General features: G+C 39.6%; 1 protein-coding gene across 1 annotated transcript in view; it reads left to right on the forward strand.

Annotated features, from left to right (window-relative positions):
• Positions 1–15,413, forward strand: part of SCHIP1 (schwannomin interacting protein 1) — a 504,974-nt gene that overhangs the window by 130,164 nt on the left and 359,397 nt on the right. Inside the window, exons 2-3 of the mRNA XM_089675432.1 lie at positions 3,163–3,227; positions 7,025–7,105. Coding sequence (XP_089531558.1) covers positions 3,163–3,227; positions 7,025–7,105 — 146 coding nt within the window. The remainder of the gene's footprint in view (positions 1–3,162; positions 3,228–7,024; positions 7,106–15,413) is intronic.

A 15,413-nucleotide genomic window follows, 5' to 3' on the forward strand; every position in this document is an offset into this window, starting at 1 on the left:
CCGATCAGTGCCCATCAATGCCACATATCAGTGTCCATCAATGCAACATATCAGTGCCCATCAGAGCTGCTTTTCATGCCCATTAGTGATGCCTGTCAACACCCATCAGTGCTACCTATCAGTGCTTCCTCATCAGTACAGTCTATCAGTATTCATCCATGCCATCTATCAGTGCCACCTATCAGTGCCAGTCAGCGCCGCCTATCAGTGCCCATCACTGCTGCCTATCTGCGCCCATCACTGCTGTCTATCAGTGCCCAGCAGTGCCACCTATCAGTGCTGTCAGTGCCACCTATCAGTGCCCATCAGTGTGGCCCTTCAGTGCCCATCAATGATGTCTGTCAGTACCCATCAGTGCGTTTATCAGTGCCGTCTATCATTGAAGCCTCATCAGCACACATCAGTGAAGGAGAAAAATTACTTATTTACAAAATTTTATAACAAACTACAAAAAAACTTTTTTTTTCATTTTGTCTTTTTTAGTTTGTTACCAAAAAATAAAAAACCCAGTGGTGAATGATTAAATATCACCAAAAGAAAGCTCTATTTGTCTTTAAAAAAATGTTATAAATGTTGAGTACAGTGTTGACTGCGCAATTGTAATTCAAAGTGTCAGAAACATTTGAGTACTGTCCGTGATACTTTTTTTATTTACACTAACATATAATTTTGAGGACAAGCTTTCGGGGAGTGTCCCCTTCTTCAAGGTCCAAGCAGTAGAACCAGAGAGCACACAGAGACAGATTGCACGGAACCCAACATGCGGGCTTTTATTGGGGAGGTTTTTGGGGCACAGACAACAGTTCCATTAGTCCACAGATCCACACCAGACACAGCAACACAGTAAAGTTCTTTGGAAGGCAATATGGAACAACAGGGGGCTGATAATCCACAGGGTTCAGTAAGGCAAGGGCGGGGTGGCCTTGTGGGACTTTGGGTTCCTGGGGAGAATTGGGCTCAGTCTTTTGGGCAGCATGGGGTTAGTTCAAGTTAATTCAAAGTGTGAAAGTGATGAAAGCAAAAAATTGGCCTGGGCAGGAAGGGGGTGAAAGTGCCCAGTAGGCAAATGGTTAAAAGAGAAGTATGTGCTTTAGAAAAAAAGAAACATTATACTCACATAGGTAGGTCTGATCGATGCTGCATCTGTCCCCTGCTGGTTCTGAACTGAGAACTGAGTAATCATATACCAGTGATTGCTCAGTTCTTCCCCTCCTTTCTGAGCAGAGAGCTGTGACTGTCAGTCTCCGGCTCCCTGCTCTGCCCCGTCAGTGCTTACTGGAGCACTGGGCCATGGAGGGGGCAGTAGGGGCTGGCTCAGGCTCTTGGCAGATAGGTGAGAGGCTGAGCCAGATGCCGATCCAGGCTTCTGGGTGAATTCTGACCATATGGCTGGCTCTGTGATCCTGCCAGAAAAACTTTGACTATACTTCTCCTTTAATATTCAAACCATGTTAAGATCATCAAAATATAAACCTGAAGACGTGTGAATTCCAGCTCACATTCTGTACCAAAGCTCATGTTCAGTTACACCTATGTCTTTCTTGAAACCCTACCTGTGTCATGCCATTCCCCAAACATATCTTGCATATGCAAAAAGTGAAATTCACAACTATTTGTTTTCAGTGCAAAAGAAGTATGATTTAGCATTCCCATTGACAGATCAAAGAAAGGATTTTTCCTACACATGCCTTTTATATAGCTTGGGGTGGAGGCAGGGGCGGACTGACAACTCATGAGGCCCCCGGGCAATAGGGGATCATGGGGCCCCTGTGTCCTTGCCTAAACTCAAAAAAGCCTATGAAAAAGGTACCAGGGGCATCTCACGGGGCCCCCTACTGACCCCGGGCCCTCGGGCAGTGGCCGAGTTTCCAAATGGTCAGTCTGCCCCTGAGTGGAGGATTGTATTGCACCATAAAGGTTTTAACAGAAGGAATCTTGAATGGAAGCCTGGAGGAAGATTCTCACCTTGATTTTTTGCCAAAGATAAATAGGCTGTTCACTTTTCAAGGGAAACTGCACAGTGCAGGGTAATGAGGTAAAGCTCTGCTGATGCCCACCCTCCAATCAATTGCAAGCAAAAATTCTGCTTTTTTATTTTTATTGCATGTGATTGGGTATTCATTGAAAAAAGGAAATTTCACCTCATTTACTAAGTTCTGGGGCACCTTCCTTTGAAAAATGAACATCTTGTTTTCCTTTAGTAAATCAACCCCCTTGTCCTATGATAAGTGATGACCTGACAGTAAGCCAGGAACACATTATACAAGGTTTCAAAATTATCATGGTATTTTTTGGTGGACGCAAGGGATAAAGTGGAATTGTAAGCATTTTGAAGGTTAAATGTATGGAAATAGCACATTTTCTTGTATAAGCAATATACTTGGTACAAATTCAATATTTTCCAGACTTAGCTTCATTAAAACTGAGCTCTGTTTGAAAGATATTCAGACTCTAGGCATTCTAGAGGCTCAAGAAGGCATCATTTATCTTTTTCTGTCTGCCAGTCATATTCCATTGTCACTCAGATGTTCCGAGGGGACACAGGATATCTTGATGTATGCAGACATTTTAATATGAAAAGAGTAATTTGAATGGTGCTAGGAAAATCCACTTGTCAAGCGACTACGTTTTGAATCTTGCCCTAGCTCATTACTGAAGCACAAATGGATTAGCCATCAAGAACAAATGTAAAGAGAGAGAGGTTAAAGGGTAATTATAGAAACATTGTCCTACATTAGTCTATCTGTCATATTTCTTTGAATAAGACCAGAAACTAAAAGTCTTTGGATATATGTGGGGTAGTTCATTAATTCTGTTCTGGAAGTGAATGGGTTATTGAGAAAAAAATTAAGGCAGCAAATTAACTATTGACAAGGTTAATCCCATAAAATAACCAACACTGATATTTATCTCGGTCATTGAGTGCATGCCTGTCTATCCCTGCCTGTCAAATACTTACCTTCCAGTTCTCACCTTCATGTATTCTACATGCTGCTTTGTTTATGCATAAAAATATTATATATTATAGATTTAGATCTGTAAAATAAAGGTCATATTTTCTGAGCAACTCTGAAAAGTCAGAAGAATGTATTAGGGTGAATACATAAAATGCTAATGAGCTTCAAACCTACTCTTGACATCCATCTTACTGTCCTTTTGCAGGAAGAAGTCGGAAGGCTTCAACATTCATTTGAACAAACCCATGATGGGGCCTGCTTGCTTGCAAGGTAAACTTTCTTCCTATTGCAAAAAGAAAAAAAAGGCGACATTAAAACGGTAGTAAATCGTAAAACAAACAATATATTTCAGTTTTATAAATCCTTAAATGTGGTTGCCCTTTTTTTATTTTAGGTTTTTTCCCTTACTTCCACCCGTTAATCTGGCCAGTAGCACACTTCCAGTCTTAGATTGTCTCCACTCTGGATAGAGGTGCAACTGAGACACCTTTGGACAGTGTTAGATGCACTAACATATTTAGATGGAGTTGATTAACAAATCAAAGCTCCATCCAACACTTTTTAAGCCATTACAGCAACAGTTTGTTCAATTTGGGATACATTTTTTACATACACCAATAAAAGCTGACCATTATAGGCAGCCTTGTCAGTGGTAAACTGTTTGCCTCAACCCTGTAACAACCATTATTTCTGGACAGCATGGTCTGTTAAAGGAAGTTGAAAAAAAAAACAGAATAACCGTCAGGATCACCAGGTGAAAATACACTTTAAAAACCCTAAAAGAATAAAACTAATCCAGTCGCGGAATCTAAGGATTGGTAAACTGCAATACTGATTTATATGTGACAAAACATGCTTGTTCATGCAGGTATGTGTTCATTTTAAATCGTTAAGGCTATTTTAAGCAAGGGTAAGCTTCAGCCCAACCTGAAAACTTGTCTGCCACAATACTCATTTGTATAGAATTGATTTGCATACTGTATAGATTAAGAAGAGGGCCTTCTGGATTTGGAAATTGCTGCCAATGTTTTCTCTGTGTTTCTGATTTGTGGCTTTAACAGATACTACATTTGTTACAAAAGGTGTAATGATTCCAGCATGAGATACACATATAATGACAGTTCTAGCTTCCTGTCTTCAGGAATAGCATCCCCTTGTTCCTGAAGACTGGATATGTCTATCAGTTGGATATGGTCATGATAAATGTAAGAGTGGATTTCCTTACCTTTGAATAGATTTCTTTGTACTTATAGTTTTTTCAGGAGTAAGGAAGTAACGGGAAATCTCTCCATAAGGACACTGACAGCAAAAAAAAAAAACTTAACATGCCTTACTCCAACAATACTTTTTTAATTGGCTTTAGAAATATTTTAACCATTAAGTAAATTAGAAATATATTTTAAAAAAGGTTAACGCCATATACTGACTGTGATTTTATATTAGCTTACTGAAGCTCTCTATAGATATGTGATTACCTGATTCCTGCTCTTTAAACCTTGTTTTTGTATTATAAACCTATTACTCTATAAGGTCTTTCCCAAGCACTGCATAACTACTGGGAAGCTAATACAATAGTGTGCTAATTTGTCTGTGGGATATCCAACTATATTGAGTTTGAGACCATAAAGGAAAGCAAGTCTGATTCCAGGAGAAGAGATTTTAAAGTGCATTTTGACTTAGCTTAAAAGCAGAAAAATAGTGCACATTTGAAAACTTGTGAGAAGGAAGGTATTTTTTTTTCTCTTACAGAAGAGACAGGATTTTTACCTTCCTACCTTCTTGGTGTATAGTTATGCTTTAAAAAGATGGCCATTCTTATGTGGTGAGTTTCAGTCCAGTAGGTAGTGGGATTGGACCTGAAGGACTGAATAACACACATTGGTAGATTTATTTTTCAATATTTCACATAGGCATAAGGACTATTGTTTCATGTTTTATTTTGCTTGATTTATGCTTTAATAAACGTGTTGTTAACTGAATATCTTTTATTACTGTTTGCAGCACATATGTAAGTTGTATGTACTGAATAGATACATGGTAGGGCAGTATTAATATATATATTTGCAAGCTGAATTAATCTGAAGCTAGAGGCCTGCATTACAGCCTGATAACCAGCATTTTCAGAAGGAGGTCAGCAATGGCAGCTCTGTATTTCCCTTTATTTCCCTTAGGAATGTTTACTTTAAGGAGGATTACAAATGTAAAATGGCTAACAGATTAATTTAAGTTACAGCACCATAGCTGCCTATGTATAGCTACTGTTAGACAAGTGACTGTCTGTTTTAACCACTTTTTTATTTCTGTCTCACTACTTGTTCTTAGAGTATGTACACTATATTGCCAAAAGTATTGGGATGCCTGCCTTTACACGCAAATGAACTTTAATGGCATCGCTGTCTAAGTCCGTAGGGTTCAATATTGAGTTTACAGCTATAACAGCTTCAACTCTTCTGGGAAGGCTGTCCACAAGGTTTAGGAGTGTGTCTATGAGAATGTTTTACCATTCTTTCAGAAGCACATTTGTGAGGTCAGGCACCTGATGTCAGACGAGAAGGCCTGGCTCACAGACTCCTCTATAATTCATCCCAAAGATGTTCGGGTTGAGGTCAGGACTCTGTGCAGGCTAGTCACATTCCTCTACCCCAAGCTCCCTTACAGGCATGTTGGAACAGGAAGGGGTCATCTTCAAACTTTTCCCACAAAGTTAGGAGCATGAAATTGTCCAAAATGTCTTGGTATGCTGACACCTTAAGAGCTCCCTTCACTGGAACTAAGGGGCCAAGCCCAACCCCTGAAAAACAACCCCACACCATAATCCCCCCCTCTACGAAACTTTACGCTAGGCACAATGCAGTCAGGCAAGTACCGTTTTCCTGGCAACCGTAAAAACCGCAAAGTGTAATTCGTCACTCCAGAGAACACGTCTCCACTGCTCTAGAGTCCAGTGGTGGCATGCTTTACACCAATGCATCCGATGCATTGAATTGCACTTTGTAATGTAAGGATTGGATGCAGCTGCTCGGCCATGGAAACCCATTCCATGAAGCTCTATATGCACTGTTGTTGTGCTAATCTGAAGGCCACACAAAGTTTGGAGGTCTTTAGCTATAATTGACTCTGCAGACCGTTGGTGACTTCTGCACACTGTGTGCTTCAGCATACTCTGACCCCATTCTGTCATTTTACGTGGCCTACCACTTTGTGGTTGCTGCTATTCCCAGTTGCTTCCACTTTGTTATAATACCACTAACAGTTGACCGTGGAATATTTAGTAGCAAGGAAATTTCACGGATGGACTTATTGCACAGGTGGCAACCTATCATAGTACCACTCTTGAATTCACTGAGCTCCTGAGAGCGGCCCATTTCTTTCACAAATGTCTATAGAAGCAGTCTATAGCAGGCCATATATGGGTCGAATTCCAAATCGAAAACATCGTTCGTTCTGTAATCCGATAGTGCCACCAATGATTTAGAAAATCAGTCATTTTTCATGAATTTTCCAGCATGCCCAATAAAGGAAATGGGGAGGAACCACGAAAATCGTCCAGTGCCATTGCCCCACTAACAGAGCAAAAATCGGCCGCTTATTCTTAGGTGCGATTTTCGAGCGAAAAATTGTTAGAAAATCGACCCATGTATGGGCAGCATATATGCCTAGATTCTTGATTTCATACACCTGTGACCATGGAGGTGATTGGAACACCTGAATCCAATGATTTTGAGAGGTGTCCCAATACGTTTGGCAATATAGTGTATATTACAAGAATTTTATATTTAAAATTTCCATTTTACTCAATAGGGTAGCTCTTGATCTTCTTTTGGCTAAATATTTAATGTTGAAATATAAACGATCAATTTAAATTGCATTTTTATTATAAATCACAATGGTATTTGGGACTAACATATGGCTGGCAAACATGAAAGCAGATTATAATGTCTGGAGGCAAACTGTTCAAAGAAAAGGCATTTAATGGTTTTCTTCTTTCAGTGGTTTATTAGCATATGTAATATACTGCCCTGTATATATGGCTATAACAAACTGTTTTTCATATACATATTTTACAGCCACCAGGATGACATGGATATAGATAATAATAGTATGAAATGTATGGGCTGTCAACAGCCACTGGAGTCCAAAGTAAAAATGTAAGTGAAATATAAAAATGTTCATGTGTTTCAATTAAACAATTTGTGGAATAGTATTGTTATGGAACAGGGATGAAAGGTGTAATGTCAGCAAAATTACATTTGCAGTTCAAGTATATTGTGCCTTTACTGATACATATGTTCTATCATGGTATAATATCTAAATCCGTCATGTGGTACAGGTGACTATGGATAAGCAGAGTGGGCTAGTAAATTTAATTTGCCCTAAATTTACTGATGTTGCCTTGGGTGAAATATTTTGAAGTGGAAAATTATCTACCATTTTCTCATTATTTAAAGTGTGTTTTTGGTAGGAAGATGAGTATTTAGGGTTGTTTGTTTAGTTTAATGTTCTTTGTTTGCATTTTTTTTTCTTTTTTGTATGTTTAATCATTATCTTTGTACTGTTGCTTTAATTTTTTTTATATTTTAATTGTTACTGTATTTCTTTTTTGTATTAAAAAAGGGAAATAATTAGGCTAATGAGGGGCCATTTATTGCAGAAGAGCTGATCCAGTAAAGTTGAATTGAACTTTAAAACCCACAAAAAAATCTATTAATTTTGCCTTCATTGACTCCAATGCATTTTGCTAAGTGAGAAGCTAAAAACTTTGAATTTCACTCATCTCTAGACAGGAATTTCAATAAATTGTGAGCATACTAAATAGTATCAGAATGTTTACGCTCTATATCATTATACATGACATCTACCTTAAGTCTGGGGTCACACTGTGCGGTGCGGGACACCGCATGTAATTCGCACAAGAATCGCACTGCATTTCTGTGCGAATTACACGCAAATGTCTGGGTGGTGCGATTTGAGCCATACAGTTTGTATTTTTTGCCTGGAGTTACACCTAAAAAAATTTACCTATTCAAACTTACATGCAAATTCAACTTAAAAACAAACCTACAGAACCTATCTTGTTTGTATCTCGGGGACTGCCTATACTGTAATGTAATGCATCAAGTATGCTTGCTATTAAGAAGCGTCCATTGGCAGTCCCAAAATTTTATATAGTAGTCTCTTTGGCAGAAATCCACATCCTATGTGTAAGTAAATAACCTGACTAGGATGTGTAAGTCTAAGCTTTAACTCTTGTGATAACGTATCTCAAGTCAATCTGAGAAAAGATTTAAAGCTAGGTGACCTTCTGTTACAGTATATTAACAGTATATTGTGATTTTTTTTAGTTTCCTAAAAACATAGCTGTGCATTGTCATATTATATACATGCATGAAATATACACTGTGAGGGATTAGCTCAGGAGCGGGTTGTGCTTGACCCCTGGATGGGTCAGAACACGGTGAAAGAGGCTCAGCACAACAGCAGGTACTTGGTGAATAAGGTTGTGCTTTATTTACAAAGTCTGCTGAACTTGTAGACTTCACCTCCGCAACATCTCCAAGATACGCCCGTTCCTAACCTCGGAAACCACTAAGCAACTTATTCACTCCCTGGTTATATCTCGCCTTGACTATTGTAACTCCCTCCTCATTGGCCTACCTCATCGCAGGCTATCCCCTCTTCAGTCTATCATGAATGCTGCTGCCAGACTCATCCAACTTACTAACCGTTCTATATCTGCCACCCCTCTCTGCCAATCCCTCCACTGGCTTCCCGTTGCCCAACGGATAAAATTCAAAACATTAACAATAACATATAAAGCTATTTATAACTCTGTCCCAAATTACATCAACGATCTTGTCTCTAAATATCACCCAAACCGTACTCTCCGCTCCTCGCAAGACCTCCTACTCTCTAGCTCCCTTGTCTCCTCCTCCCATACTCGTCTCCAGGACTTCTCCAGAGCTTCCCCCATCCTCTGGAACTCTCTACCCTAGTTTATCAGACTATCGCCTACTCTGCTCACTTTTAGGCGATCTCTGAAAACCTATCTCTTCAGGGAAGCCTATCCTGCCCTCAGCTAATACTGGAATCTTCTACTTTTCCAACCAGTCCATCACCCACAGTTACTACCTTTTGTGCCACTAGCCCCTCCCTCCTAGATTGTAAGCTCCAAGGAGCAGGGCCCTCAAATCCCTCTTGTATTGAACTGTATTGTTGCTGTATTGTCTCCTGTTATATTGTAAAGCGCTGGGCAAACTGTTGACGCTATATAAATCCTGTGTAATAATAATAATATATATACACAGTGCTCAGCATAAATGAGTACACCCCTTTTGAAAAGTAAGATTTTAATCAATATTTCAATTAACAATTTCCAAACTTTTGACAAAACCGAGTTTTATGGAATATTTGTTTAGTTCATGACATGAAGGTAAGGTTAATAATATAACTTAGATTACAAAATCTTTAGTTTTACTCAAATTAGTTGATGCAAAAATGAATGCACCCCACAACAAAAACTACTACATCTAGTATTTTGTATGACAATCCCTGATTTGTAAGGACAACACCAAGTCTTCTACGCATGGAATGAACAAATTGGTGACATATTGCAACATCTACTGTATCTTTTTCCATTCATTAAATGACCCCTTTTAGAGCCTGTATGCTGGATAGAGAGTGATGCTCAATGTGTCTCTTCAGAAATCCCCATAGGTGTTCAATTGGATTCAGATCAGGAGGCATACTTGGCCACTGAATCACTTTCACCCTGTTTTTCTACAGAAATGAAAACATTTGGCCTTAGTTGTGTGTTTTGAATCATTGTCATGTTGGAAAAGTGCACGACAACCAAGGTCACAGAGTGATGGTAGCATCTTTTCTTTCTATATAGAGTGGTACATCTGTGAATTTACGATACTATCAATTAAATGCAGCTCCCCGACACCAGCAGCACTCATGGAGCCCCACAGAAGGACACTGCCACCACGATGTTTCATTACAGGCACCATGCATTTTTCTTTGTACTCTTCACCTTTATGACACCATGCAGTTTTGAAGCCATCAGTTCCAAAAACATTTATCTTGGTCTCATCACTCACGAGTACAGAGTCCCAGTCATCTTCCTCTTTTTCAGCATGGGTCCTGGCAAATCTTAGGTGAGCTTTTTTGTGCATGGACTTTAGGAGAGGCTTCCTTCATGGATGACACCCATGCATGTCATTCCTTTGCAGTGTATGCCGTATTGTGTCACGGGAAACAATCACCCCAGTTTGCCTTTCTACTTTTTTAGCTAACTGCAGTGAACTTGCATTGTGATTTTCTTCAACCCTTCTCATCAGAAGACACTCTTGTCGAGGTGTTAACTTCCGTGGATGGCCTGGACGTATCTGTGAGATGGTTGCAGTTCCATCTTTGTTAAATCTTTGTATCGCTTTTGTACACTATCTTGACTGACAAGTAAAGCTTTGCTGATCATCTTGTAGCCTTGACCTTTCTTGTGTAAAGAAATTATTTTCTTTCTCAGACCTTGTGACATTTCTCTTCCACGTGGTGCATTGCTGACAGCATGAAATGGGAAGGGGTTATCTTTGTTAAGTAACGCCATTTTATAATCAACTGTCTGCTGGACACCTGTGTAATGAATAATCAGACTCACCTGCAGTTGAATTCTTTTTAATTAGGATTTTGTTGTCTAAAATCTAGCTTTGATCCTAAGACTTTCATTGGGGTGTATTCATTTTTGCAACATGGTCTTGTTAGGAAATATAATTTTTTGTGTGTGCAAATTAACAAATCTTGTTTGCAATCCATAGCACACATTTGTGGGAGGATTTTGTAGTATAGTGTTCCTTAGAAAATGTTGATTCTGAAAGGAAAGTAAAGATTTTGTGACAAATCTGTTGGGGTGTACTCATTTATGCTGAGCACTGTATATACATATATCGCAAGACAAGAATATGAGTCTAGTGCCAGATTCATAAGAACTTAATATTGTTATAAAGTTATCCTAATAAATATATTTTGCCATTTGCAGTACTAGATAATCATAGCAGGTGATAGTTTTAGTTAAAACTATATTGGCTTTCAGGCATAATGATGAGTAGTCTTTTCTTGAACTAGGAAAGAACATTGGAACTGGGTAATTTGAGAATATAAAATATCATGCATGAAATTCTATTATTATTCTGTGAATTAACATCATCTCGAGTATTACCACTATCCAGTTTAAATGTTACCAAAACATTGCTTTGCTATAAATGAAATGCCAAGACACTGATAAGCCACTTGCAAAACCTGTTTTCTATCATCATTTTCTATTAGCAACTATCTATCAGTAAGCAAATCAATAGATCAGCCTCTGTTGCAACGATAAACAGGAATATGCAAGATAAAATGTTCCCTTCTCAAGGCTCATTGCTCAGGTCCATTTTTCAGATACCAATACTTAATAGCACTCAACTACTTCACCTAACTCCATAAAGTGATTTTAGTTCATGTCCAATGCAGCAGCTATTTATGTGGCTTGATTTATCTCAGGGTTACAGTATAATAATACAATATAAATAAATGTATCATAGAAGTTGGCTGGCAGTATTACACTTCAGTGATAGGACTTCATAGAGCACTGATACAGATTCAATGTGTTCCTAATCTTTCACTAAAGGACAAGGTTAACTGAGACCTTCTCCCTGTGGTACACTCAGTGTGCAGTGATGATGGGGGGATAGATTTAGTTGGAACTGAAATCATCTAGTGTAGCTGACAGAATATTAGAAAGGCAACTAGCGCCATACTCTCAGAAGAGTCTTTTCCCAGTAGCAATAACCAGGTAGTGTTGTTATAGCTTTATTGATCCGTGCAAAATCAAGATCTTATCATGAGTCAGACAATATGACTTTATTTCAGTGTACTCCTCTTTCAGTCGTTAGGTAAACAAAATAGAATAAAACCGTATACTCAGTGAGCGCTTAATAATAATATAGTAGCTAAAAGCACGAAAAGGTAACCAGGATAAAACCTCACAAGATACTTAAAAAGAAAGTGCAGCGCTAAAACAAATGCAGATCCATATTAGTAAAACGTATACAAATTCAAGTCCATAATCCAGCTAAACGTAAAATCATGAATTGATAAGATCATAATATATTAAAATATATGTATATTAAAATGGTGACAGTCTATGGTAGGTGATGGCTACAGAAGATGTTAGTGACTTCACGTTCCAGCGGCGAGGTGATAGAATAGTTAAAATACACACTCACCAGATGCGTATCTTTCAATACGCATATAGTCAATAAATAACCAGAGGTCTGCATCATGGGATGGATGAGCTGGACCGTCTATAATGGACTCTCCCCCTCTTGGTATTGGGCAGAACGGTGGTCGTCTCCCTTGGAATAACCCCCAAGTGTCCCCGTGGAAGCCTCTCGGATATCTAGGCAGGATAGATTGAATGTTTTATTTTAACACCTACTTCCTGTGCTCCAATGTCTATATAAAGAGAGTGTTGGAGCTTCAAATGAAAGATTACAGATAAGGATTTGTTTCATTTAAACATGTTTTTTAGCTCGTTTTTCCTTTCAGCAGCTGGGCTCATGGTCAGCAGTGGGAATATCAGTACTTAGTACTGCCAAAGTGTTCAACATTAAAGGACCCCTATAGCACAAAATATTATATTATGTGGTTAATACCTGTAATGATGGTATTCAGGATATGAATTCTTTTTTTTTTTATTTCACATGCCTTCACTTATATTTTTCTCCACAGTTACATGCAGACTAGGCAGTCCAGCAAAAAATTACAATTACAAAAGTTTTGACCAACCATTTATTATCGACAGGGTGCTTACAACAGTCAGAATGTATTTATATGCTTAAAGCCCCGATTGCTGTAACTGGTTAAAGAATTAGCTGGACTGGATTTTATTGTGCTTGTTGCTTATTTAACTTCCATTTAAAACTTCATATCCATATAACACTACCCTATCCACAGTGTGCCAATGCTGCTGTCCCCTAATCATAGGAAGTGAAAAAAATAACTGAAAAAACTGCTGTTAATATACAGCATGTCATTTTGTATTTCCCCTATAATTCCACTTCAAATTGGTCTTTTATCAAGGTTCACACTGAGGAGGAAACATGATTATACATTTTGGACTTCAGTGCCTAATTCTTGTATGGTTTACTTATAATATGCACTTCTTTATTTTGAGAACATATGGGTGGAGTATCATACTGACAGAATCAGGTACCAATTTAATGAGAATCCAAGTACCTTTCATTTAAAGCGATAAGTTATTGATAGTACAAGGATAAATCTGAAGCCTGCTACACACATTAAAGTGTTACTAAACCCACAACAGTAAAATCAGTCTGTATATGCAGTAAAGAATGCTTGTTATACTCACTGTGGAACATAAGGGGTTAATCCTCTGCATTGTGTGAAAAGACTGTTTGATCCTTTCTTCTCTGCCTCTCCTCTTGTTGAAATGTCCACCTGATACAGACTGAATCCGTAGCCACATGCACATGCTCAGTTTAGTGTGTGTTACTAGAAAGGTTTTTTTTTCTTTCTTGGGAGAGTGCATGTGATCAGCACAGGGCCAATCAGCACTGTCCAGACAGAGGGTCAGGGGTTCACATCCTCTTGGAGCAGAAAGAATACTCTTCCTACAAGCTTTATCCAGTGCCCTGTTGAAGCCACAAGACTGCTATATACAGCTGATGAGAAAAGATATTTAGCAGGTTATTTACTAAAATAATTGCATTTCCATGTTGTGTGTACTGTAGGAGGCCAGATACAGTGAATGCAGGGTCCTGGGTATAATAATACTTTAAGTTTTTTTTTCATTCAACCCAGCAAGCTGAATGAATAGGAACTGAGGAGGTTGTTGTACTAACTATGCAATGTTCGTACAGCAATCTCCCCACTGTGTTATTGTGTTCTGACAGAGGGATCGCCAGAACACACTGGTCAGCGCTCCCAGCCATTGACTGCAAGCACTGATCAGATGCAGATCGGCTGTGGGTTTTCCAACATGCTTGCTTGACAGAAGCCAGTCGTGAGATTTGCTTCTAGCGGACAAGCAGCTGTACACAGAGGCTGAAAGTTCTCTGGGTTCTACTGTAATGGTTGATTTGGGCCGATATTCGACCTGTGTGTACTGGGCTTTAGCCTTTATGCACACTGGATGTTTTGCTAGACTTCTTTCCTCCTTGCAGCAACATTTGGACAGAAAAAACACTTGACACCTGTAAACAAGTATAACGCATTTAGGTGTGTGAAGCACTTGCGTAATAACTTAGTTCATTAGCCAGAATAATAATTAATTCTTGCCATTGAAATGAATTAATGCCCAACTTCTAAACACGCCTAGTGTTTACATGCATCAAGCATTTTTTTTCTGCCAAAATGCCGCTGCTCCTGGACCTGCTGGCAGTGGGGCTTTTTTTTCTGCCTCTAAACTCCTCCAAGTGCCTATGTGTGTATGGAGTCGTAGGCTAATATGCAGGAGTGTTTAAAATGTCCAGTGTGCATGAGGCCTATTGTTGTCAAAGTCTGAGATAATAATTGATTACAATTAGAGATGAGCAAATTATTCAAAAATTTGATTCGGCTGATTCGCCGAATTCGCGGAATAAATTTGATTCGAGGCGAATATATTCGCTGCGAATTTAACTTATAAAAAGGGTGTTTCTAGGCTTCAGAGAGCCTTTATATTAGTGCAGAACACTGTACCTTTAATTTAAATGCCCTTGGAGTCTGCTGAGGAAGAGAACTAATACTGTCAGTCAGTATGACATGCAGATGAGTGCCGTCGATCTTAGAATCACCGCACACTTCACTCATTTGGGCAGTCACGGGGCCAAAACCAGAGTGTGGAGCCACAGTGTGGCGGTGGAGGCAGCAGCAATGGGAGGCCATACAGCACCCTATCACAAAATGGAACCCACCAGCAGTGTGAGGAGACCTGAAAGTGGCACATGGCAGAGTGTGGCGATGGAGACAGCAGCAATGGGAGGCCGTACAGGGACCCATGACACACTCTGGACCTGGCAGCAGCATGAGGAGGCGGTACAGGGGCCCATGACAGATTACGGGCCTGGCAGCAGCATGAGGAGTCGGTATGGGGGCCCATGGCAGATTACGGGCCTGGCAGCAGCATGAGGAGGCGGTACAGGGGCCCATGGCAGAGTGGCGGAGCGTAAGCAGCTAAAATTGAAGGCTATACAGAGGCCTATGTTAAAAAGTCCCCCCAGCAGCAGCGTGGGGAGACGACTAATAGTACCCCTGTACCGCCTCCTCTTGCTGCTGCCAGGTCCAGAGTGTGTCATGGGTCCCTGTATGGCCTCCCATTGCTGCTGACTTCATCGCCAGACTCTGCCATGTGCCACTTTCAGGTCTCCTTACACTGTTGGTGGGTTCCATTTTGTGATAGGGTGCTGTATGGCCTTC

This window comes from Staurois parvus, unplaced genomic scaffold (genome assembly GCF_062004578.1).
Source record: "Staurois parvus isolate SC_StPar_1 unplaced genomic scaffold, SC_StPar_1.0 ptg000155l, whole genome shotgun sequence".
Classification (NCBI taxonomy): Eukaryota; Metazoa; Chordata; class Amphibia; order Anura; family Ranidae; genus Staurois; species Staurois parvus.